Raw genomic sequence first — 27,210 nt, forward strand, 5'->3', positions numbered from 1 at the left:
AAAAACCACAAGCAGGTTATAACTGGTGTGTTTTATGTCATAGATCAAAACGTGAAAATATTTAGAGGCTTTGTTAACCACAGACCTTATTTCAGGCGATTTAGCAAAAACCCATTAAAATAACCATAGACTTTAGGGCGAGTGAGCCGGAAGTGCTAAAATGCTAACTCACTTCCGCGTTTTGGCCTACAAAGTGACGTCATAACTTCGGCACTCTATTAGAATCCGTAACCTCTGACACGATTGGCAAAAGATCTACCACCAGACCATTTAAGAACTCAAACAAATTTTGCGGATCGATGCATTTATTTACGGGTTGAGCAGAGAGGCTGCACAGTTTGACAAGTTTGTACTAGAGGTCTGCGCGGGACACAATTTTCAGACCCGCTCCCGCCCGCTCCCGCAGTGTTCAGTCCCGCTCCCGCCCGCTCCCGCAAAGATTTGTCATTTTTAGTACCGCTCCCGCCCGCATCTGTGATATAATGTCCCGCTCCCGCCCGCACTTTCTGTCTGACGAAAGGTCTTGGGGAAAAAAATGCGTGCACACAAAATTCCTTACCAATAATTGGTAACATATTTATTGGTCCCATATTACGAACAGCATAATATTCACAACAGTACTTTATCTGAAGCACTAGAGGCGCTCTGTTCCTCGTCCATGCTGTCTATTTTGAACTTGAACTAGCTTTCGAATTCGAACTCGGAGCAGCGGGAAAGGAATTGTCTCTAAACAAGTGTGCGTGAGATTAGGCCCCGCCATACCCGACAACATTCACAAGTTTAGGCTGCTTAAAACGTTTTTATTGCTGCCAATCAGAATCTCCCTCACAACTACAAATTATGTACGCTACTTTAATCATTTATATATTTTACTTAATACTCATATTTCATTTGCGGGAGTGCAGCGTATCATCCCTCCCGCCCGCACCCGCAAGTGCACCTCATCATCCCGCCCGCTCCCGCAATGACCTTTAAAAATTTGTCCCGCGCCGCACTGTTGTGCGTCGGGACCCGCGGGAGTGCAGACCTCTAGTTTGTACCCAGCACTTCTGAAAATGCACTTCCGAATGCGTCTCTGACCCCCGCACATTTCAAACCAAACTGACAAACAGTGGTTTTGACGTAACAAGATGGTTTTTATACTGCCAAGGGCGTGGTGAGCTGGAACCTGCTTACATCACCTGCCACCCCAAACATCCAATAGGAAAATTCAACTGCAGTAGCCACTGTTCAACCTGAAGAGGGCAGCACTCAGACTTTTCTACACCATATATTGTAGAATTAAAACACTTTATACCCAAAAGTCAAAAAAGTTACTCGAATCAATGAACAGCACGAATAAAGCCCCATTATTATAGATCATTAACTAAAAAAAGTTGGTTTAGGGTTTAGTTACCCTTTAACTTTAAGAATTTGACGTAAAAGATTATGCATACATTGAATTACAAAACAAAATGCATGTGATAAAGGTAAAAATGCCACCCCTCAAAAAGTTAATTTCAGTAGGCCTATTCTGAAAATAGCATATTAAATACAATTAGAAAATGTTAAAAATTAAAATTTGTATATGTTCTCATATTTATTTGTTTTCATTGTTTTCAAGGGATCGTTCATCCCAAAACTAAAATTTGCAGTTAATTTACTCACTCTCAGACCATCCAAGATCTATAGGTGGCTTTTTTTTCAGCAGAACAGTAAAGAAGATTTTTAGTCTGTGAAAAAAACATTATTTACAACATATTACCTGTAATCCACAGCCTCGGCAAACGATCCTGAGCGCGTTCACGATAGTCCTGAGCGCGAGCTTCCCGTCGCATGATGACGTATGTGCGGGCGCTCAAACACGCGAATAGGTTTCATTGTATGTAGGTTGTGGTGACTGTTCTTTGTTTTAGTTATTGTTTTATAGTAAAATTCGGTTTCTAAGAATAACCCAACTTGTGAAGTCCATCTCTTGATGTTTACCATAACATGATAATAAATAAGGGGGGAAATTAAAGTCCCCATGAATTCAAAATTGACCATACTTACTTTGTTTGCCTAAATTGATCGTTTTGTGGTGAACAATTCATCCATGCAAGTCAATCCACACAAAAAAATTTTTTGGCTTCGTAATCTTTAATCAAAATCTGAAATTTCCCCTCCCCTCTGCATTGGAGGACCTTCCCTGATGACGTAGGTTTGACGGTTTGGGTGTCTGCTTAACATCCGTAACGACGCCCCTCCAACTGACAGTACACAGGCTGCCTGTGTGTTTGAATGAAACACCTACTTTTCTAGATCCAATCAGGTGCTAGTTGGAAAAAAAGCCACGCACACTATTTTGCCTCATTTAGTATTCCGTTTCTCTCGGAAATACGTCACAACACTGGAGAAAAGTCGTTTGCAACTTCCGGTTCACGGGGACTTTAAACATTTTGCCCACATAACATGCACAAGTCACATTTAAAAAAAAAAAGAGTGGAAAGAGTGACAATTTCCTGCCTGTAGAACTTAACGGTGTGTCTTCATGTTCACACACAGCTCATATTAGAAACAAACAAAAAATATATGTATATTTTTTATCAATTAATATTTTATTTGTTTAAATTTAATTTCCTGCAAAAAAGTTGGTTTATGTTCAACTAAAAAGTGCCACATTTTATTGGTTTCACTCTTTAAAGTTAAAAGCAACTTCTGGTCAAGGCCAATCCATTTACATACAACACTTTCTGAAACCACAAAAAACATCAACTTCCTTTACAGCTCTTTAGATCATGCTATGTCAAATCTCAGAGCGATAGTGTTGCAATACAGACAATGTGGTCGCTCATTTACTATCCCGTAATGGATGAAATGTTATTGCTTTATTCACAGTATACATGAACATATATATATATTACCCACACTACATTAAATAAAGGCCCACTTGCAGTGAGAAAATCATGGTTTATTTAATTGAAAAACTAACAATTCTGGTAGTGTGTTCAGTTGCCATTAGATATCCATTTTAAACCTGAAAACTAGTTGATGGGTTGATAGTTGAGATTCACTTGACTATTACGTCTAACACTTAAGGTTATTTCTCGTATATGATGGAGGTAACTGTAACCAGGGTTTGTTTACTCGCGTATAACCTGTTTCAGTGGGTGGAGGTGTGGATGACGATTAAACGGTTAAAGTGGAGGAGGGAGGTTCAGTCGATGATCTGGAGACGTTCAGATACTGTGTTGCACAGATGCATCAATAGAGAATGTACATGCATTATGACCTGGATCAAGAAATGGACATTTTAACCATCACAGACATCAGGACTATGAGTCTGAACTCCTAACGTTCATCTGTCTTGGTGAGGCTCTTCTCTCAACAGCTTGATGGCCATTGGTGCAGAATTGGATGTTATATGATACTGGAAGAGGACTTTGGAAGTACGGTTTCAGAAAAACACTCGTACCTTCCCATGACAGCAAGACAGCGGTCACTTCCTCTTGATGAGAATATCTTTATAAAAAGTTCATCACTTGAGCTTCTGTCACAACACTGAATATTTGATTATTCATGAAAATGTCCATCAGTATTCTGGCTCTTGTCTTGAGTTTCATCAGTGTGCAACTGGGTAAGGTATTTTTACTTTATTTTATTATATTTTTTTTATTTGTTTTAGTATTCCCTCATCTAGTAACTTATTGGAACATATTTAGTAACTGATGGTGTATGCTGTGAATAATTTTCAAAAAACTTTTTTTTTTTCAAGAAAACTATTCTCAAAGAAACACTTTAAGGTTAGTCTCAGGTGATTTCCGACCATTATTGTTTAAACACTCATAATGACCAACTTCCTTTTCCACTCTTCAGATCGCTTTCAGTCAAACCACAAAAGTGTCTGCTAGTGTTGCAGTGCTGCAAGAAATATGTATTGTGATCTCACTTTCCGGGCTTATAAAAATCAGCTTATAGTCAACGACTAGACAGCAGAAGGTCTGGTCCATAATTCAGTTTATTGCCAAGAACTGTCCACAAATTGCATTGTGTAAAGCAATTATTTAGTTATTTTTACACTGTAAAAAATAAATAAAGTTGCTGCCTTAAATTTAAGTACAGTCAACTTGGATGTTCAAGTCATTTAAACTTAAATTACATTAAACTGACTTGAAAATCAGTTGAATCTTGTATGAAAAAAATGTTTTGCATTACTTATTTTGCTGGGTTAAAGCAATGTAAAAACATATGTTGTCATAACTGATGATATAATTTTTTACAGTGTGCTGTTCAGTGGCGGGGTTATCTGAGATACGTACACTATATTATGCATGGAAAAATGTACAGAAAAGAAAATGTATTTCTCAAAGCATTACGCATTGTATTGTTTGTTAAATTGTTTGTTTAAAATCCTTAGTAACAGATCTTATTGAACCTCTGATAGATATTTTATTGTGTTTTACACCCAATGCACTGACAGTAACCAAAAAAAAAAAAAACTTTCTCTGCATTCTCATCTTCTCTAGCTTTCACTTTCTAAACACATACATGTAAATTACACTTAAAATTAATGGTTATCGTTTTTTACAGACATATGTGGCATTTTAACGATCAAGATTTTTTCTTATAAAGTTACCCGACCATTTGTTGGAAGTAACAGGTCTCATTATAGGATATTGTTTTGTTTGTTTACCTGTATATTAAACCTGTTTTCATATTGTTTCAGTGGGAGGAGAGGTTGATGACGTTGAAACAGTTAAAGTGAAGGAGGGAGGTTTCCTCAATCTGCATCCGGGACTTCATGATCTAAATGGAGACGTTCAGATTCTGTGGACGTTTGAAAGCGGCAGACAAAGTACTCGTGTCGCACAGATGTATCAAGGGAAAATATACACACATTATGACAAGAGACTCACTGGCAGAATACAGTTAGACCAAGCAACAGGCATTTTAACCATCACAGACATCAGGACTAATGATTCTGGACTGTATAAAGCAGTAATCATTGTTAATAAAGAAGTCACAGTGCAGAAATATGAAGTGGAAGTTTATGGTAAGTTACAACTGCAGTCAATATGGAAAAATAACTAATAATATGGGATCAAAGCAATACGATTCAGGATGATAACTGCTAATAGGATCTCAAATGGTCTAATTATATGTTTCAGTGTAAAATTGGTGATGTACATGTTTCCTCTCGTCCTAAAGCACCGGTCACTGTTCCTGCCATCAGCATCAGCTCAGCAGTTACTGTACACACATCTACAGGTCTGTCTCTGTTTATATCTGTCTTTCTGTAATGAACATACAATTATCCTCTAAAAATTGTCGTCATGATTCCTGATATTCAACTCAGGAGGGGTGCAGGGCACTAAGTGTAAAACATTTTCTTTGAAACATCTTGCACTGATGAATCACAATAAGACTAGAAACATAAGTTAACTATACAAAGTTAAAAAAACAACACTTCAATAAAGTTAATTTCCTGATTATTTCAACATTAGACATTTAATATCTAGTTGTGATTTGTCTGGCTTTCAATGGAGACAGAAAAATGACTAATAGCACACAAACTTGACAGGTTGCACCTAGTTAGGAGGACTAGTGATGGGAAAACGAGGATTTTTCGAAGCTCTGAATCACCAATTGCTTCGTAAAATGATTTACTGTTTCGAAACTGGCTGTTTCGAGGGGTCGAGACTGCTGGTCAAAACAATGTAAATGCAACGAAACTCAGTACAAACATGTATAATGAGTTATGGCACTTTTTAAAAACCAATTGCACATGCTATTAAATGTAATATACACATAATACCATTAATTTTTTTTATATATTACATAATTAATTTGTAGTCCTTGATTTGTGTTATTAGTCAGGGCTTGACAATCAGTTTCTTTTTTGTAAGTATTAATTACAAAAAAGTATTAATTCATAGGTTCACCAGATCAACGTCATCTAGAATCACATCATCAGAATTTTACAATGCTTCGAAATCACTGATCTATATAATGACATTAGGCCTATAGATCAGTGTTTGAAACAGTATGACGTAACAAATCCTCGTTTCCTGAAATCACCTGACTTGGCGCGATTGAAGCTCCGAACCACTGAATCGAAACAAAAGATCCGTTTCTCCATTAAGCAGTGTTTCGAAAGCGTCACTAATCATCACTAATAGTTAGGACGAAGTGACAGACAGCAAACTGCCAGTACTTTTAAAAAGCACTCAAATAACTTTAACCTTACAAACTATAACTGTCCACAGGTACATCACAGGGATCACACGCGAGCAACAGCGCCACCCATCCACAAACAAACGAGTTCTTCCCTAATCATCAAGGTACAATCAACTTTTTGACAGAATGACGTTTTCTTGTGTTTCCACAAATACAAAGGTAGTTATGTGTAGAGCTAGGTTTATGAATAACACACTGTGTGTGTTTCTCCTGAATCCTCAGATCCTGTGGGGAGTTGTGGTGAGGCTGAGGTTCTGGTCAGACTGGTTCTGTCTGGACTGGTGGGGATTGCCACTGTTGTCTTTCTGGTTGATCACATAAGATGTTGCACTCCCAGAAGAGGAGCTCAATCTTCCGTGTGATGATGATGATGATGATGATGATGATACAAATCTGTGCGACATCACGTGATCAGTGTATCCTTTTTTTTAAATTGAATTTTCAAAAATGACAGAATTCAATATCAAGTTCTTGACACATTTCTTTTACAAAATGTCACATTTGTCAAGTACAACTTGAAACAACAACAATAATAAAGGGTATCACAAACATATGTTAAATTCATTTGTCAGAGACAGATCTTTGGGATTTTGGTTTTTGTACAACTTTACAGACTCTAAATACACTTTAAAGGCTGCTTTAAAATGAGCAAACTTGGGTTTTGAGTTACTAATTTAGTTTGGTGAATATAAAATTTTCCTGAAAACAAAAACAAATCGATAACATAAGCGATGCATGTCGCCATTCTCACAGCGAATCACTTCAACTAAGGTCTTTATGCACACAATAAATCATTATAATATCAATCATATTAATATTTCTGATTCTTCCAGTCTGACCTTGATTGTAAAATTTTACAAAATATAAAATACACACAGGAAGTAAAAGTGTAAATATAAAGAAAGGTTTTATAAATAAGCAGTTTATTATGTGTTCTGCACTGAAAAAAGTGGCGTAACAGCAATGTTAACAATCAAATACTTAAAAATACATTCAATAATTGAATGCTTTTCACACCTTGTTCGGTAGGAAAGGATGGCTCATATTTTACAAAGCAGCACCAAATTTAACCTTTTTTGATATGAAATTTTAGGTTGTAACAGTACTTTAAATGTTGCATTGTAAAAAATATACTTTTTAAAAAAAATAAATAATGTAGAACAATGTAGATATGACTTTAAAAGGGTCATATCACCACAAAATATTTGAGAGCACCTGTGCAATGGCCACAGACATCTTTCAGGCATTTATAGGCAGCTTTGTAGTTTATATTGAAATTTTGTTGTAGACTAAATATTGCTAACGGTTTATGTGCAGTATTATTGCAACATTTGTTCTAAATTCATTATGTTACTAATAAAAAAAGAAATGAAAATCAAATGAGATGAAGTACGCTACATTTGTCAAGTTCTAAAAAGTGTCATGGAAGGTTAAGAAAAAGGAGTGCAAATTCCTAGCAAAAATAAATATATTATTATACATACACTGTTAGTGTATATAAGGAAGCAGCTAGAGAGAGAGAGAGAGAGAGAGAGAGAGAGAGAAAGAGAGAGAGAGAGAGAGAGAGACAGAGAGAGAGAGAGAGAGAGAGAGAGACAGAGAGAGAGAGAGAGAGAGAGAGAGAGAGAGAGAGAAAGAGAGAGAGAGAGAGAGAGAGAGAGAGAGAGAGAGAGATGTATGATGTATTTTTGGCTCATGTGGATGAAAGACAACAACTCCCAAGCCACGCCTACCGGTAAGAAATGATACAACTAGGCTACTAGTTGACTCGAAACTGAAAAGACGCTGTTTTATCGTGAGTCTCCGTGAAGAGTTAGTTGATAAATTAATTTAAATACTAGTGTTTTTTCCATCGAAATGGTGCTAAATTGCTTTGTACCAGAATGTACAGCCCAACCTATGGGGAACATGCGCCACTCGCCCCTACTACTGGCTTTAGTCTCTAGGCTCTGGACAAAAAAGCCTCTGATGATGCTAAATGACCATTTTTGCGTCATCTGAGGTTTTTTTTTCCAGACACACAATGCAGAAATCTCTCGTCTCAGGGGAACATGAGGGGGGGAAGCACGGTCATTCGAAAATACTACCGGGTTTCTACTGATACAAAGCTTAATGTTAATCAGTGAAGTATCCATTTAAACTGGATGATTGTGTGTGTATTTATAAAAATCTATTTGCTACATGACTACAACTTACTGATTAAATACAGCTTTTGAAAGGTCCAGCTTATATCCCTCATATCCCATTACTCTATTTCCTGTGCATCTTGTAATTGTGGATCTTGATGAGAATGGTCAGGACGAGCATCGTTTCACTTAATGCTTAACGTAAGAAAGTTATATCGAAGTCGTTTCTGTCCTCTGAAAGCCGAACTTCTGTAAAACAAAACAAAACCACAATTACAGAATGTAAACCTACTGAATTGTAACCTTGTTAATGCTAAAAATAAATTTAAGTGCAGTTCGCCTCAAAACTAAATTTTCTTGTGGCAAGAGAACATGCTTGGTTTGGTTTCTATAAAAACAAATATGGTATCTATAGTTGTCACACTTTTTACTCCAGTGAATAGTTTGCAAGGTAGATTTATTTTTGAATGTCAATTTATATCTAGATACCGTAAAGTCATTATTACACATTTATTCCTCTGGAAAAGTGATGTAACAGTGATGTAACACACACACTAACGTCCCCCTGTGGTGAAAATTAAGCTTTCAATGTTGTTTATGTGTCTATGTGGTGTTTTAAATGTGCTTTAAGACAAACCATGTGTAAATTCATAAGTCGACAGCATTGCTGAGTATTTTCTGCTTAAAACTGCAGTGAACCAAAGACAGTCTCAAAAACACGGTTTGAAATCGCTGGTGTTTCTGACGTCACAAACTACCTTGACCAATCAGATCAACGTGTGATCGTCAACGAGTGGATCTCTGAGTGAGTGAGTGAGTGAGTGGAGGCGGGGCTCATTTGCATATTCATAGAACCATGTATGCGAAATGAGGCAAGGGTGTCGAGTTACATTCAAGATATTTTAAGGCATGAAGAATTTTTTTCACAGGAAAAAAGACTTACCATGTAGTTTAAACGAATGACCAAGAAGAGGACAGCTGCAGTAACTCCAATAACAGGGATTAACCAAATTAAGAGGGAATGTTGTGGAACCGCTGTAAAGCATGGCGAAACAGGAAAAAACACAACTTAAGTACTTCACACATGACATCAGATAAACCTCTATCAGATCCTCAGAATCAACCATTAGCTCGTGAGGACAGTCACATTTATCCTTGACACCTTTAGTTTAACTTTAGTCGTCACCCAATGTAAAAATTAAGGACACCACTAAGGCCAACATGCTACAAATGCAGGTATGACAATTGTACTGTAACATACTGACCTTCAACTTTAAGAATTAAGTTCAGTACATCCTCATATCCATTGAGAATGACTTTGTATTCGCCAGAGTTACTGACGTTGGCATTGGGGATGATGAGACACAAATCCCCCGAGTAAACTTGAAACTGACACACCAGTGCTGGGAGGTTATTACATGTCCCGTTATTGCAGAAATATTGAGCACTTAATTCTCTTCCATAGTACGCCATCAGCTGATCATGCTCATCCAGTGTAGAAATGTTTAAAACGGGTTCGTTCACAGTCTCTCCCTGTCGAACGGTCTTCACAGTCGTGGGAACATTAGAGCTTGTGCAGCTGGCCAGAAGAAACAACAGTACCACTGAAAAGGTATAGAGCATTACTTTAAACAACATATGCATTAAATTCATTCTTATTTTTTGAGGTTTCTATTATTTTATAAATTAGATTTTTGTATGAGCCATACTTAAATAATCACTCATTACTAATTAAAATAATATGTAACCATTCCAGTTTGAATTACCATGTATTACACGAGACAATCAGGAGTTAGAGGATACTGTCAGATGCGCTTGTTCCATGTCCACTTTGTCCACTCTTAATGAAATCATTCAAATAAACAAGTTAAAAAAAAAAGATTTTTATTTTGAAATTTTAAAAAAATTAATTACATTTTGTTTTATTGCTGGTCTGAGATATGTCAGACACACACTATTTCATTAGAATTATTGCACTTTCACCTTTAAGATCAAATCCAGAGAATGTCAACTCATATGCTTGGTTTGATATTATTAATGTTATTATATATTATTGTTGTTAAGTTGGGTGGATTAATGGATGTAGAATAAGGCATTAATATGCTTTATAAGTAGCCTACTAATAAACAGCCAATATATGCAATCTAATAAGCAAAAAGTTAAAAATGAGAATTGTTCCCCATACTAAACTTTTAACATAATTTTTTTTAGTATAGACCCATCAACAATTGCATAGTGTCTTGACAATCAAACTATTTTATATTAACATTAAATCTTTTAAATAATCAAGTTCACTTGAAACAAACATTTTGATCATAAAGCCTGCATTGGAGAAGGCAGTAATAGGTTATATTTGGGGTGTATCAATATCAGGCCAAAGTAATAGATGATTTGTTTTGCTTTTTAACATTTGTGGCATTAACATGTTTTCATTTGTGTTTACAATATTTTGATTTATTCTCATTAGGTGTATGTCACAGCATGAAGACTAAAGGGTGTGAACATTCAGGGGACTTTTGGACATCGGTACAGTTCAGCTGATTGTAAAATGAAGTTGTTGACGCCCTCGACGGGTTCTGCAGGATTCTCTGGGATGATGATGTCATTATTTTGAGTTGACATTTATGCAGGTCATTCATACATTTATTGAACATGAGATAAAATTAATTTAATCATCTACTGCCGAACAGAGGTACAAAGCCCAGGTATCTGGCTATTATTATAAAATCTGCTAAGATATTGTTCAATCTGTGCGCCATCATTCATATATTTTTTTGTTCCATTTTGTGGTAATTTAACATATTGTTCAGTAATATCAACTGTAAACATTTAAACTTTCATAGTGGTGTCGTGTTGTACAGTATTATGTCTATTTTTTTATTATTACTAAAGTCATAACAATCAACAGCTGTCTTTTGTCATATTCTCTCTGGTCTCTTTAAAATACTGGCGATGCAATCTTATTTAATGTTACAACAGCTGCCGCACTTCCTCTTCTGTAATATCTTTCACGTTACTTCCTGCTACTTTTAGCAGAGCTCGTGTTTTATGGGCTGTTACGCAATACATGGTTTTACAGTTGTACAGTTACGCAATACAAGTTACTATGAAGTCATAGCCTACATATGATCATATAGGCTATACAAGAAACATACAAAGGAGGTTTCAGTTTAATTAGTCGGGTATATAATCATTTGTCTGACGTGAAACAAGTAGAAATCATCACACAGATAACAGCGTTTCTAAAGCATGAGGAATAAGAAGGGTGAAAAAAAAATCAAGGATCTTGTGCAAACAGCAGCTGCGGGGTAACTTAATCAGATCTGAGGTGAACGTAATGACCGAGAACGATGATTTATATAAAATCCTGGCCGTGACCTGGTAATCTTGAGAAATCACAATCTCCGCCGATATTTAAACAAAGATAAAACTGCAATTTTCGGCTACATTTTAAGGCAGCGCTCATGCGAAACGAGCAAGCATTTGTTTGTAAACAGTAACTTTTTCCATTTTCGATCTCTGTCAGCTGAGCTGAGCTTATTTCCTGTTGGATGTCACGTCACGTCGCATCATACGTCGCATTTAAAGGCTTCCTACGTCTTCTTGCCAAATTTTATATTCACAAGTGTAAATTTCCAAAGAAAACTCCTTCTTTTTTCATTTTCAAGAAAGATTTTGATATGTATCTAAACTCTTTGAAGAACTCTAAAAATTCCACTGCATTTAAGACTCTGCAATGGTGTCAATCATTTAAGCTAGTTTAATGTTCTTTATGTTTATGTAGTGTAATCCTCTGTATTCTGTATTGTTTATTATTGTCCTTATTTGTATTTGTTATTACTGCATAATAAAAAAAGAAAAAGAAAAAAAGGCTGCCTACGTCATCAATTATGTCTTATTTAAGAAAAGTAACCATAATACAATTGACTGTTATTAATCTTAAGGTGTAAAATACTGAAAATTATTTCTTTCTTTGGAATCCGCCTTTACACAAGTGAACTCCGGAAGACAGCGTTTAAATGAGATGCAGCACGTGGGTCAGTGCTTGGAGTCAGACATGTTTTCAAATAATCAGCGCTTCTTTCGCAGTGTAGCGAGAGCACATGGTTGCTAGATTGCAATTATTACACTGGGTAGAAGAACACGTGTTCTTTTAACAGAAAAGCTCTGGTTGGGGGATTTAAATTCTTGAAATATGGCATGACAGCTCATCGACTTTGTTAAAAACAGTCTGTAATGTTTTGTCTTCTCTTTTATTCAACTAGGGCCTACTTTTTAAATGTATATAACTACATTTTAGTCAACGATATTGCATATTGATATAGTCACAGAGTTATCGTTTATTGACTGGTGTCGTTATCGTCTTGTCAGTAATGGGAAAAGTGCTGGTTGTCATTTTGCGTCATAGATGAAACACTAGTTTGAAAAAATGGCAATTGAGGAGACTGAAACATCTTTGTCGTGCAAATTTAATAACGTCTTACCTTGAATACACAGCATAGTGACCCAATATATGAAACAGCTCCCGAAATCGATTCGAGACGCATCTCGCTCGTGTGAGGTTCTTGAATGCTCTGCCTAGTGCCTAAACCGCCAAGTCATGAGACTGCATGAGTCACTCATAGACAGTGAAAAAAGAAAATAGGTCACCCCGCACACACAAAACGGATGTTTCCCCCCGCCCTCCCGTCTTAACATTTAATAAAGACATGTCATGGGCATTAATATAGACAAAATGGCTTCTCAGCTTAACAATGTGCCAGATTTTCAGATTTGAATTAGTTAATAAGAATAATACAACCCCTGGCAGAAAGTATAAAATCACCTCACTCAGAGGATGTTCACCCAGCTTTTTTACCTTATAGCAGACAAAAAGATTTTGCTCAATAGCTTAACATTCTGGCTTCTGGCTTGAAACACACCTTAAACAAAATAACTTACTTTTTTATTAATAATGATGGCATGTCTTTTCCCAGATCAAGCAGAGAAAAAAGTATGTAATCATTTAATGTTGAGGGAAAAAATGGAATCATCAACAACAACAAAAAACACACAATTAGTACTTTATTGCTCCTCCTCTGACTTTTATGACAGCTTGAATTTTTTGAGGCATCGACTTCACTAATGAAAAACAATAATCCCCATCTATCTGTTTCCATCTTTCTCAAATAGCAGTTGACCGTTCATGTCATTGAGTTGATATGCCTTTCCTGAAGAAAAGCTTTAACACTCTTCCTCATTTTCATCCTGAAAATGTCATTGTACACCTGTGCATGGATTGCTGAGGTAATGATTGCCATCTCCCGTCCCCTGGTCCTTTACCTGACATGATGCAACCCCACATCATAAATGAGTTGGAAAATTTGATAGTTTTCTTCAGGCAGTCGTCTTTATATGTTTCATTAGAACGGCACCAGACTACAGTTTCAGAATCATCTCCTTGACAAATGCATATTCCTTATTCTGAATCACTGAATATCGCTTGCATCCGATCATCCACACCATGATTGCTTCTTCTTAACCCACTGTAATCTTGTTTTCTTCTGTTTTGGTGTTAGTGCTGGTTTTCGTCTGGCTTTTCTGTATGTAAATCCCATTTCATTCAGCCGGTTTCTTACAGTTCTGTATGTGTGTTTGTACGTATAAATATATGTTTCAAAAAGAGAACCCTAGAAATAGCTTAACTTCATTATTATATCTGCTTGATGTATTGTCTAGATTCTAAACACACATATGTTCGGCCAGTTTATATTTTATAGACGCTTCACAGCATCATGTACACATCCCTCTGATAATCAAGAATTCACTCATATCAAAATGCATTTTGTTGTTGAATGTGTTCGGTCATATTTAATGAGAGACACTGTAAACATACAGTGACTATAGAAGAAAATGGGATCACACTGTATTTTTCCACAAATATCAGCACATCTGTTGTATTTATCAGCAAAATAATAATTTGAAGAAGAACAGATCAAGTTTGTAACCAAAATATATCAGTTTGATGTTGAGAATGAGTTTCCTAATTAATTTCTCTTGATATCATGAACTCAGTCTATAGCAGTGAGGGCTTTAAAATCGAATCCTCATGTTTAGTCTCTTCCAAAACCAAAATGAAGCAAAATTTGTACTTGGAGCATTAAAACTAAAAACCTACAGGTATAAGACAAAAGCAAAAGATGGTTGCTTTCCACAGCAAAGTCACACCAAAACAAAATCTCCACACTCTGAGTCCGGTTTAATGGCGGATCGACTGGTGGGTTTGATCTCTGTGAGGTTCGTAACCTTGTTGGCTGGCATGAGAACTACTGAAATACAAAAGTGGGCGAGGGATCTGGATCAGTCGCTCTGCTCTCTGGTGTTTCTGCGGTCAGGAGGAAGCCAGTGTCTTAGAGGACTTTGAGTCTGATAGAGGCTTCAGTCAGTGGAAAACAGATCTCCGGCAGACGGCAGCGGTGCGAGGCCGCCCGTGACGTTCGGGAGGAGAGACAGATCCGGAAGACTCTGGATGTGCGACTTGAGCTCCTTCCGCACTTGTGTGACACGAGCCAGCTTCTGTTTCATAATTTTGTAGCAACTGAACTGACTCGAGCTGAATGACACACTTGTCTTTCTTAGAGCTGCTTTACTTGAGAGTTTTAATTTGTCTGCATCATTAATTCTGTTATTTTCCTGTTTATTTACAGTGAAGCTGCTTTGAAACAATCTGTTTTATACAAAGTGCATAGAAATAAACGTGGCTTGACAAATATTTAGGGTTAATATTTTTCTTTAAATTAATTTAAATTAATACTTTTATTCAGCAAGGATGCATTAAACGGATCAAAATTGACAGTAAAGACATTTATAATGCTACAAAAGATTTATATTTCAAATCAACACTTCTTTTTAACTTTTCATTTATCAAAGAATCCTGAAAATTATATCACAAATTATTAATATATATTTTCTATAGAAAACGTTCCTGTTTTTACTGGATATTGAATCAAATAAATGCAGCCTTGATGATCAGAAGTACTTTTGAACAATAGTCTATTTCAGATGCTTAAGGTAATTTAATTAATGCATTAACTCAAATAAGTCTTTCAGAATCAGAATCAGAAAGAGCTTTATTGCCAAGTGTGCTTGCAAACACAAGTAATTTGTTTTGGTACTGAGGCTTCCAGTGGACATATACAAATACAGATACAACAACAAACATAATACTACAAATTCTAAGAATAAAAAATAAAAATATAAATATATGAGAATAAAAGTATCACAGTTGGGTTTAGTCAGAATAGGCATTTTCAGATTTACAGATTATGAACATATTTACAGTGTTTTGAATATTATAAATAAATAAATCTACATATAAGTATCACCTGAGTTGTAGGATATTGCACTAAACAGTGGGAGTATTGACTCATAATCATTTGACACATTAGATAAATAAACAAAGTTTAAAAAAAACACTTCAATAAAGGTAATTTCCTGATTATTTCAACATTAACCATTTAATATCTAGTTGTGATTTGTCTGGCTTTCATTGGGGACTGAAATTACTTATAACACGCAAACTTGACAGTTTGCACCAAGCTATGATAAGTGATGGGGAAACGAGGACTCTTCGAAGCTTCGTAAAATGATTTACTGTTTCAAAACTGGCGGCATCTGCTGATCAAAACAATGTAAATGCAACGAAACCCCAGTACAAAGATGTAGGCCTATAATGAGTAATGGCACTTTTTAAAAACCAATTGAAACCAATTGAAATGCTATTAAATGTAATATACATATAATTAAATACCATTAAATATGCTAATATATTAAATAATCAATTTGCATTCCTTGATTTGTGTTATTAGTCAGGGCTTGACAATCACTTACTTTTTTGTAAGTATTAAAATTAATCAAAATTTTACAAAAAAATTAATCTACATGACACTCATTCATAGATTCAACAGATCAACGTCATCCAGCGGCAAACCCATAGAATTTTAAAATGGTTCGAAACATTATGACGTAACTGTGACGATCGGCAGCTGTAGTGCCCTCGAGAGCCACTGGAGGGCACTCTCTCATTGTGTTATGTTTTTCCCCATGGACTCATTATGTTATTATGTTCAGCTGTGTTTCATTATTGTTTATTGAGTTCCTTATTTAAACCTGTGTTTCTCCTCTGTCCTTTGCGAAGTCTTGTTACACTGTAAGCGTGCATTTCTGAGCGTTATTCCCAGTTCTGTTTCTCCGTGTTTCCCTGGACTCTCGACCTTAGCCTGTATCCTGGACTGTTTGCGAACCTGTGCTGCCTACCTCGACCACGAGTTATTGGATTGCCCTTGATTATTTGTGTGCCTGGTTCATTTCTGCTTATGTTCCAGTTCTAATAAAGTTCTGCACATGGATCCGACCGCCTCTGTCCGTAAGTTACAGTAACGAAGCCTTGTTTGCTGAAATCACCTGAGGCTGGATTTGGCGAGAGCTTGAATGTGTCCACAGGAAAAAGAAAGAAATGTTTTAGCTTTTTTCTTTTCTTTTTCTTTCTCTTGTTGCTCCTTTTTGTTTTGTTTAACTTGTTAACTTGCTTCAGGATATCTGACATCTGTCCTGAAGCACTCTTGTTTGCTGAAATCCAATTGTTTATAATTTTTTTTTTTAAAACCTGATTTGGCGAGATTGAAGCTCCGAACCACTGAATCGAAACAAAAGATCCGTTTTTTCATGAGGCAGTGTTTCGAAAGCGCCCTTGACCCTCATCAGTAATAATAGTTAGGACAAGGTGACCTGTCTTTGGAAGTGACAGACTGCAAACTGCCAGGACATTTAAAACACTCAAATAACTTAACCTTACAAACTCTTGTCCATCAGGTTCATCACAGGGAATCACCCATCCACAAACAAAATCTTCAGACTCTGTGGGGAGTTGTGGTGAGGCTGAGGTTCTGGTCAGACTGGTTCTGTCTGGTCTGGTGGGGATTGCCACTGTTGTATTTCTGCTTGATCACATCAGATGCTGCACAGCTCGAAGAGAAGCTCAATCCTCAGTGTGATGATGACGACGATGACGATTAAAATCTGTGCGACATCACGTGATCAGTGTTTTCTTATTTTAAGCGATGCATATCGCCATTCTCACAGAGAGCCACTTCTACTAAGGATTTCTTTTTATGCACAAAATAAATCTGATTCTTCCAGCCTGACGTTGATTGTTACAGTTTTTACTTTTTACTCCAGTGAATAGTCAATTCATATTTAGATACCTTAAAGTTCTTAGTACACATTTATTACCCAGGAAAAGCGATGTAACACACACACTGAGCATGTTGTCACTATTTCGGGCAAGTTGTTACAATGAACACGGTAATTTAAAAGCCGATTACAGGCTTTTCAGAAAAAAAAATTCCCTAATTAATCTAAAGTCCCCCTGTGGTGAAAATCAAGTTTTTAATGTTGTCTATGTGGTGTTTTAAATGTGCTTTAAGACAAACCATGTGTAAATTCATAAGTCGACAGCATTGCTGAGTATTTTCTGCTTAAAACTGCAGTGAACCAAAGACAGTCTCAAAAACACGGTCTGAAATCGCTGGTGTTTCTGACGTCACAAACTACCTTGTAACCAATCAGATCAACGTGTGGGCGGGCTTTAGCATATCATTAACAGTGAACTAGCAGGGGAGTCTTGAGAGAAGCCAGGTTATCCCGGTATATTTTTCTGTTGATATGAAATATCGGGTAGATTTAGCAATATAGCGGATGTATGATGTATATTACAATTTGACTCTGAGATGCCAATGGGAAAATGGCATGGTTTGTGTAACATTAGCAACACATTGTTAGCTGTTTGATAACATAGTCAAGCAAAAGGCTAATCATAATAATTATCGCTATGTGTCTGACGTTGTAAAGAGCGATACCATTGTGCAGCGTTTACCTCAGTAAGTTGAGCGAGTGGATCTCTGAGCTGTGTGAGTGAGTGGAGGCGGAACTCATTTGCATATTCATAGAACCGCTCATACTAAATGAGGCAAGGGTGCAGAGTTGCATTCAAGCGATTTTAAGGCAAGAAGAATATTTTTTCACAGGAAAAAACGTTTAAATATCTAATTTTGGTGAGTTTTAAGGGATTTAATTACTGACTACAGTGGGGCTTAACAACAAAAAAATAGTTGAAAAATTAACTTAATTAAAGTTCTTTGAAGGGTGATTGATGTGTGGATTGATTTCGATTGAATTTTTTGTGCAGAGTAAAAGTAAATATGTATATAATGTTTTAATCCTAAGTACATATCCCAATATGAATATTATGAGACTTACCTTGTAGTTTAAAAAAATAAACAAGAAGACGGCAGCTGCTAAAGGTACTGCGATTACAGGGATTAACCAAACTAAGATGGAAAGTTGTGAACGTTGTGGACCCTCTGTAAAGGATGGCAAAAACAGGAAAAAACACAACTTTAAACGAGTTCACACATCAGATATACCTCAATCAGCTCATATCAGAATCCGATTATCTTACTAAAGCAGTATTACTGTTTGCAATGAGGACAGTAACATTTATTCTTCTTGACACCTTAATTTAGTCATCAAACAATGTAAACATGAAGGACACAACTGAGGCCAACATGCTACAAGTGCAGGAATGACTCACATCAGTTATGACTCACAATATTACTGTAAAATACTGACCTTCAACTTGAAGAATGAAGTTCCGGACAGTCTTATGTCCATTGAGAACTACTTTGTATTTGCCAGAGATACTGACAGTGACATTTGGGATGATGAGACACAAATACCCTAGGGAAACTTGAAACTGGCACACCAATGCAGGCTGGTTTTTACATGTCCCGTTATTGCAGAAATATTGAGCACCCAATTCTCCTCGATGATACGCCATCAGCTGATCATGCTCATCCAGTGTAGAAATGTTTAAAACGGGTTCGTTCACAGTCTCTCCCTGTCGAACGGTCTTCACAGTCGTGGGAACATTAGAGCTTGTACAGCTGGCCAGAAGAAACAACAGTACCACTGAAAAGGTATAGAACATATATTACTTTAAACAACATATGCATTTAAAGAATTAGTTCTTTATTAGGGGCGGCAGTGGCTCAGTGGTTCATGTAGGTTATCTACAAACCGAAAGGTTGGTGGTTCAATCCCCGGTTCCACCTGACCAAGTGTCGAGGTGTCCATGAGCAAGACACCTAACCCCAACTGCTCCCGACGAGCTGGGTGGCGCCTTGCATGGCTGACACCGCCGTCGGTGTTTGAATGTGTGTATGAATGGGTGAATGTGAGGCAACTATGTAAAGCGCTTTGGTGGCCATTCGGTCTGTGAAAGCGCTATATAAATGCAGTCCATTTACCATAGTTCAGGATTAAAATTTCCTGATAATTTACTCGCCCTCACGTCATCCAAGATGTTCATGTCTTTCTTCAGTCGAAAAGACATTGTGTTTTTTGAGGAAAACATTCCAGGATTTTTCTACATTTAGTGACTTCAGTGGGGTCCAACGGTTTCAATGCATCAATGCAGCTTCAAAGTCTCCACATGGTCCCAGCTGAGGAATAAGAGTCTTATCTAGCCAAACCATCGCTCATTTTATATAAAAAATAAACATTTATATACTTGTTATCCACTAATGCTCGTCTTGTTTTCCGTATTCAAGTTGAAAGGACACACGTGTTCCGGTTCATAAATGTAGGGTAGGGCGAAAAACATCAAATTTTCTCCACCAACTTCAAAAACATCCGCCATCCTTGTTTTACTTTTATATATATATATATATATATATATATATGTGTGTGTGTGTGTGTGTGTGTGTGTGTGTGTGTGTGTGTGTGTGTGTGTGTGTGTGTGTGTGTGTGTGTGTGTGTGTGTGTGTGTGTGTGTGTGTGTGTGTGTGTGTGTGTGTGTGTGTAAATGGCGTTCGCTTTGTAAACTAGGTCGTTACCTCCTTCACGCTTGACCTTTCAACGTTATTACATAATGTGTGGCGCATAACAGAGCTAGTGCAAGACGAGTATTTGTGGTTAAATGTATATAAATGTTGTTGTTTTTTTAGGGGGGAAATGGCAGATGGTTTGTCTAGATAAGACTCTTATTCATCGGCTGGGATCGTGTCGAGGCTTTGAATCTGCACTGAAACTCACATTTGGATCTTCAACCCGTTGGACCCCATTGAAGTCACTATATGGAGAAAAATCACGGAATATTTTCTTTAAAAAACACTTAATTTCTTTTAGAAAGACATGAACATCTTGGATGACGTGGGAGACAGTAAATTATCAGGAAATTTTAATTAATTCTTATTCGCAAGTTCTTTTTTAACTTTATACTTAACCCTTTCTATTATTTTATAGCCTACATTTTACTTAATTTACTTGATTTCATTATTTATTTTCTATATTGTCTATTTCTGTACTGTATATCCCTTAAATGTTTTTTTTTTGCCTATTAAAAAATTTATGAACAACACGAAAAATTGTGGCGAAAAGTGTCCCAAATTCCTACGACTGAAATCAGTCAAATCACTGTATGTGGACTTGCGGATACCATGGGAATAAATTTGTACACTGAATGATACCTGTCGTTCGAGACTTCTCTTATATAACATTTTTTGTTCTAAACTTCATATACAGCTCACTCCAAAACAAACATTTAACACATTGAAGGTTAGTGGACAGGCTGTCAATAATTAAGCATTTAGCCGTTTTCTCACAAAAGTAATTTATTAAGCATACTGAACCATTTTAAGCACCTTGCCAGTTTAGTTATCTTCCCTAGGGGAGGAGAAACTCTCAACCCCTAAAATAATAATTATTATTACTATTACCATCAAAATCATTCTATTAATTTATTAAAGTTTTTGAAGTCATACTTGTATGAGCCGTACTTAAATAATCCCTCATTACTAATTAAAATAATATGTAACCATTTCAGTTTGAATTACCATGTATTAGAATATAATATACTGTGGCTTAGAACAACACAAGACAATCAGGAGTTATACTGTAGGATGCGCTTGTTTCATCTCCACTCTTAATGACATATGTGCTATAAATGTAACTTATATCTCAATGCTTCTTTAAAAAAAAAAGTTTTTTTATTGCTGGTCTGAGATATGTCAGACACACACTATTTCATTAGAATTATTGCACTTTCACCTTTAAGATCAAATCCAGAGAATGTCAACTCATATGCATGGTTTGATATTATTAATGTTATTATATATTATTGTTTTTAAGTTTAGGTATTGGGTGGGTTAATGGATGTAGAATAAGGAATTAATATGTGCTTTATAAGTACTAATAAACAGCCAATATATGCAAGCTAATAAGCAACCAGTTAAAAACTAGAATTGTTCCCCATATAAAGAGTTAGCATTATTCTTTGTAGTATAGACTCATCAACAATTGCATAGTCTTGACATACAAACTATTTGATATTAACATTGAATCTTTTAAATAATCAAGTTCACTTGAAACAAACATTTTGATCATAAAGCCTGCATTGGAGAAGGCAGTAATAGGTTATATTTGGGGTGTATCAATATCAGGCCAAAGTAATAGATGATTTGTTTTGCTTTTTAACATTTGTGGCATTAACATGTTTTCATTTGTGTTTACAATATTTTGATTTATTCTCATTAGGTGTATGTCACAGCATGAAGACTAAAGGGTGTGAACATTCAGGGGACTTTTGGACATTGGTACAGTTCAGCCGATTGTAAACTGAAGTTGTTGACGCCCTCGACGGGTTCTGCAGGATTCTCTGGGATGATGATGTCATTATTTTGATTTGACATTTATGCAGGTCATACACATTTCTTGAGCACGAGTGAGATAAGAGATCAAATGAATCTAATGATCTACTGCCAAACAGAGGTACAAAGCTCAGGTATCTGGCTATTATTATAAAATCTGCTAGGTAATTGTTCAATCTGTGCATTATTCATATATTTTTTGTTCCATTTTGTGGTAATTAAACATATATTACACTGTTCAGTAATATCAACTGTAAATATTCAAACTTTCATTTTGTAGTGTCATGTTGTACAGTATAATATCTATTTTTATTATTATTACTAAAGTCATAACAATCAACAGCTGTCTCTTGACATATTCTCTCTGGTCTCTTTAAAGTACTGGTGATGCAATCTTATTTAAGTTTACAACCCGTGCCGCACTTCCTCATCTGGAATATCTTTCACGCAACTTCCTGTAATTATGCTACTTTTAGCAGAGCTCGTGTTTTATGGTCTGTTATGCAATACATGGTTAACAGTAAGTTGTTATGACGAGACAGCCTACATAATATGGTAACACTTTAGAATACGGTTCCTTCGTTAAAGAATAACTACACAAGAACCAATGAGTAACACAATATTAACAATCTAGTAACAATTATTAACTAACAAGAAACTCTGATTAACGAACTAGTAAGTAATAGCGCACGGATGAAAGTGGTAGTTCACTATTAACTAATCAATAACTACTATTTTTTTATGCTTCCCAGAGAACTACTGAAAAAGGTTTATTAACAATCTAGTAACTACTATTAACTAAAAAGAAACTCTGATTAACGAATTAGGAGGTAATAGTGCACAGATGAAAGTGGTACTTCAATAACTACTATATTCTTTTATGCTTCCCAGAGAACAACTGAAAATGTTCATAATTCATACAGAACTAATCAATAACCAATGCAGGATAAATGACTAGCACTACATTAACATTTGAACTGCTACCGTAAACGAATACACAAGGTTGTTTACATTATCAATATGTAAGCTGTTTGTAATTGGCCTATGCTGTCTATTTATCAACTGAATAATTTAAAGAAATGGATTTTTAAATGCAGTTGTCGGGACTCGGGACCTTACTTGTCCTGTGGCCAATTTTCCGGCATTCCTCTGGACTGACATTGAATCACGTGACTAGAGTCACGGTGACGACTGGAACATATTGAGTCATCAGCCATCCAAGTACCATATAGATTGAATTTATTATTTAACTTACCTCACAAAAAAAATTGTTTTTATGTATGTCTCCTAGCATATATATATATGTATATATATGTATGTCTCCTAGCATATATATATATATATATATATATATATATATATATATATATATATATATATATGTATATATATATATGTGTGTGTGTGTGTGTGTGTGTGTGTGTGTGTGTGTGTGTGTGTGTGTGTGTGTGTGTGTGTGTGTGTCTTGTGAGTGTGTGTCTTGTGAGTGAGAAGATTCTACACTTTATTGGCTTTTCATTAGTAACTACTGTAAGAATCATGGGAACTAACTAGTAATGACTCATGTGTTACTACATACTTCTATGGGAATTACTAATTATTTGGATCCGTACTCTAAAGTGAAGATCATGGTAACTAACTAGTAATGACTCAAGTGTTACTATACTACTAAAGAAATTTACTGAAAGTATACTAAAGTTCACCAAAAATCTCAAACGCTTAAAATTACTTTTGTGTTTGGTTGCACAAATCATGACTAGATCATGTATTAACACTTGAGTCATTACTAGTTAGTTCCCATGATCTTCACTTTAGAATACGGATCCAAATAATTAGTAATTCCCATAAAAGTATGAAGTATGACTTTCATCTGTGCACTATTACCTCCTAATTCATTAATCAGAGTTTCTTTTTAGTTAATAGTAGTTACTAGATTGTTAATAAACTTTTTCAGTAGTTCTCTGGGAAGCATTAAAAAAATAGTAGTTATTGATTAGTTAATAGTGAACTACCACTTTCATCCGTGCGCTATTACTGACTAGTTCGTTAATCAGAGTTTCTTGTTAGTTAATAATAGTTACTAGATTGTTAATATTGTGTTATTCATAGGTTCTTGTGTAGTTATTCATTAACGAAGGAACCGTATTCTAAAGTGTTACCCATAATATGATCATACAAGAAATCTACAAAGGTGCTTCAGTTTAATTAGTGGGCTATAATAATTTGTCTGACGTGAAACAAGTAACACGCATAACAGCTCTTCTAAAGCATGAGGAATATAAGGACCTTCTTTTTTATGAAGGACATAATTTTGCATGTATCCCAACCAGGTCTACGATCTGTATTAGTAATTGCTGTTGTAGCCTACTGTAGTTAAAATTCACTATTTTAAACTCCAGGGCCTCTTGTGTAAACAGCAGCTGCCGGGTAAAAAATATAGACAGTAAAAGAAAAAACGAGCAAGCGTTTGTTTGAGTAACTTCCTCCATTTTCGATTTCTGTCAGCTGAGCCGGTTTTGAAGTGCATGGACTGATTTTGAAGGCTGCGTCCTCCGGTCGCATTTGAAGGCTGCAAACGCCATCAATATGTCTTATTTAAGAAAATTAACCGTAATAAAATGTACTGTTATTCATCGTGAGGAGTATAATACTGTAAATTCTTTCCTTCTTTGAAATCCAACGGTTACTTTATTTTCTTAGATGAGACCGCCTCGATGACGTATGCAACCACATGTGACCTCCAGAGGACTTTGACAATAGGCTTGTTCGACTTGAACCGGCGCTGCACAGACCGATCGGTTGATGACATCAAAGTACCGCGAGAGCGATTAGAGAGCGACGAATCCTTATGCTTTTGAATCGCTCTCGCGGTACTTTGATGTCATCAACCGATCGGTCTGTGCAGCGCCGGTTCAAGTCGAACAAGCCTAACGAGAGGCAGCACGTGGGTTTTTGCAGCCAGCCCCGCCCCTCATGTTTTCAAATCATCGGCGCTTCTTTCACAGTGTGCCGAGAGCACATGGTTGCTGCTAGATTGCAATTATTAACTAAAACAATGGGTAGGATTACAACACGTGTTCATTTAACAATAAAGCTCTGTTTGGGGGATTTAAATTCTTGAAATCCCTGACTCGGAGCGGCTTAAAAACAGTCTGTAATGTTTTGTATTTTTCATTCTACAAAAACAAAGAGTGGTTTTGGTCAAGTTTTTATTTTTTAAGTACTTAGTCTCGTGTTTTTACGACAACGATAGGCCAGTGCCAGTCATGGGAAAAGCCTGCGCGTAAACGAACATATTTCGTCATAGATTTCTTTAACGAAATTAACACTAACTTTAAAACATGCAAATGTAAAGAGGCTGAGACGTCTTTGTCGTGCAATTCTGAAATGTTATAACGTCTTACCTTGTAGCTTCATAGTGACACAAGTTGCGTTTACAGTGGAAGTCGAAACAGTTCCAGGCATCTTATCAAGGCTCTCACGACGACGCTGACAATCCAACCTCACTCATACAAAACCAGCGCTGCTGTTGTAAAATAATCTGAATCCCCGTGAATGTTCAGGAAGAAAGAAGCTGCAGTAAATTCTTGTATTGGGGGCAAGAAAATTAGAGGCACGCCTTGCAATTGTATCTGGTGGCGTGATAGTCTTGCTCCGCTGCGCATTATATTATTGCCGAGTCATGAGACCTATGAGTCACACTCCAGACTCCACATGTAAACGGATGTGGAAGAGAGTTCTTCTCTTGGTATGACGACATGGGCATTGATGTAGATAAAATGGCCTCAATTTAACAATGTGCCAGATTTTCAGATTTGAATTAGTTCATAAGTATAATACAACCCCTGAGAGAAATTATGGAATAACCACCACAATCAGAGGACGTTCACACAGCTTTTTTACCTTGTAGCAAAAAAAAAAAAAAAAAAAAAAATTCACAGATATCTGACGCACACAAAAAGTTTTTGCTCATTAGCTATTCATGGAATCACTTAATGATTAACTGAATCATCAACAAAAAACAAACAAAAAAACACAATTAGTACCCTAGTTTATTGCTTCAACTCTGGCTTTTATGGCAGGATGAATTCTTTGAGGCAAACACTAATGAAAAACAATATTCCCCATCAACCTGCTTCCAACTTTCCTGAATAGCAGTTGACAGTGCATGACATCGAGTTGATATTCCTTTCCTGAAGAAAAGCTTTAACACTCTTTACTCTATGGCAAGACGCATTGTCATCCTGAAAAATGACTTCATTACTAAACCCATTTTCTATGGATGGAATGAGAAAAGTGTCCAAAATTTCATTTTACACCCGTGCGTTGATAGTTGAGATAATAATTGACATCTCTGGTCCATACCTGACATGATGCAGCCCCATAAATGAGTTGGGGAATTTGTTCAGGCAGTCATCTTTATATGTTTCATTAGAAAAGCACCAGACTAAAGTTCCAATATCATCTTCTTGACCAATGCAGATTTGTTATTCATCACTGAATATACGTTTGCTTCTCCTTAACCCATTGTAATCTTGTTTTCTTCTGTTTTGGTGTTGGCGCTGGTTTTCTGTATGTAAATCCCATTTCATTCAGCTGATTTCTTTGCAGACTCCTGTTTGTTTTTCAATTGTTTTGTTGTGCATTTTTCAAGACATATTGCTTTGAGTTTTCTATCCTGACGCTTTGACGTCAGCCTGTATGCTTTCCTTTTATAAACTTCCCATTTAGTTTATACTTGTACCAAATTTTAGACACAGCTGACTGGGAGAAACCAACTTCTTTGGCCACAGTCCGTGTTGAAATTCCTTGTTGAAGGAGTTTTATAATCCTTTCCATTGTTTCAACTGACAAATCTCTCGCTGGGGCCATGTTTTCTTTCAATTAGCCAAGTCCGACAGCACAATAATGTGTGTAAGCACTCCATTTTAACTAACTAGCCTTTTTAGACACGCCCTGGAATTTGTATTAGAAATGGAAAGTAAAAGATGATCCATAATTTTTTTCTCAACATAAAGTGATTCCATAATGTTCCCCCCCCACTTGATCTGGAAAAAGACATGCCATTGATAAAAAGTTGTCAGTTAATTTTTTGTGGGTATGTTTCATGAAGCCAAGATGTTAAGCTATTGAACAAAAACTTT

General features: G+C 36.2%; 3 protein-coding genes across 6 annotated transcripts in view; 1 reads left to right on the top strand and 2 right to left on the bottom strand.

Moving 5' to 3' along the window:
• LOC143725550 (uncharacterized) overlaps positions 1-27,210 on the top strand; it is a 63,231-nt gene that overhangs the window by 23,939 nt on the left and 12,082 nt on the right. The window contains exons 1-5 of one of the 2 annotated variants that reach the window (XM_077218032.1): positions 3,213-3,595; positions 4,685-5,011; positions 5,167-5,226; positions 6,225-6,299; positions 6,418-6,744. In XM_077218032.1, coding sequence (XP_077074147.1) covers positions 3,538-3,595; positions 4,685-5,011; positions 5,167-5,226; positions 6,225-6,299; positions 6,418-6,557 — 660 coding nt within the window. In that variant the 5' untranslated portion in view covers positions 3,213-3,537 and the 3' untranslated portion in view covers positions 6,558-6,744. Of the gene's footprint in view, positions 1-3,212; positions 3,596-4,684; positions 5,012-5,166; positions 5,227-6,224; positions 6,300-6,417; positions 6,745-27,210 lie in introns of those variants that run through there. The other variant, XM_077218030.1, reaches the window with a different exon arrangement.
• On the bottom strand, positions 4,989-12,923 carry LOC143725559 (uncharacterized). Of its 3 annotated transcripts, XR_013198248.1 has the most exons (6): positions 12,806-12,908; positions 10,088-10,161; positions 9,587-9,925; positions 9,265-9,356; positions 8,392-8,570; positions 4,989-6,588 (listed from the first exon to the last, which is right to left on the bottom strand). XR_013198248.1 is itself a non-coding variant. In XM_077218046.1 (4 exons), the coding sequence occupies exons 1-4, from the start codon at positions 12,819-12,821 to the stop codon at positions 8,532-8,534; spliced, it is 486 nt and encodes a 161-aa protein (XP_077074161.1). In that variant the 5' UTR covers positions 12,822-12,913; the 3' UTR covers positions 6,659-8,531. The 3 variants fall into 3 exon arrangements, 1 of the variants encoding a protein (XP_077074161.1); XR_013198247.1 differs by lacking the exon at positions 10,088-10,161 and having other exon boundaries at positions 12,806-12,923; XM_077218046.1 differs by lacking the exons at positions 4,989-6,588; positions 10,088-10,161 and having other exon boundaries at positions 6,659-8,570; positions 12,806-12,913.
• Positions 15,413-25,766, bottom strand: LOC143725557 (uncharacterized). Its single transcript, XM_077218044.1, has 4 exons — positions 25,471-25,766; positions 18,990-19,328; positions 18,618-18,721; positions 15,413-17,378 (listed from the first exon to the last, which is right to left on the bottom strand). The coding sequence occupies exons 1-4, from the start codon at positions 25,529-25,531 to the stop codon at positions 17,310-17,312; spliced, it is 573 nt and encodes a 190-aa protein (XP_077074159.1). The 5' UTR covers positions 25,532-25,766; the 3' UTR covers positions 15,413-17,309.

The sequence above is a fragment of the Siphateles boraxobius genome, unplaced genomic scaffold (assembly GCF_051911475.1).
Source record: "Siphateles boraxobius isolate OS27281-9 unplaced genomic scaffold, OSU_SipBor_1 77, whole genome shotgun sequence".
NCBI lineage: Eukaryota > Metazoa > Chordata > Actinopteri > Cypriniformes > Leuciscidae > Siphateles > Siphateles boraxobius.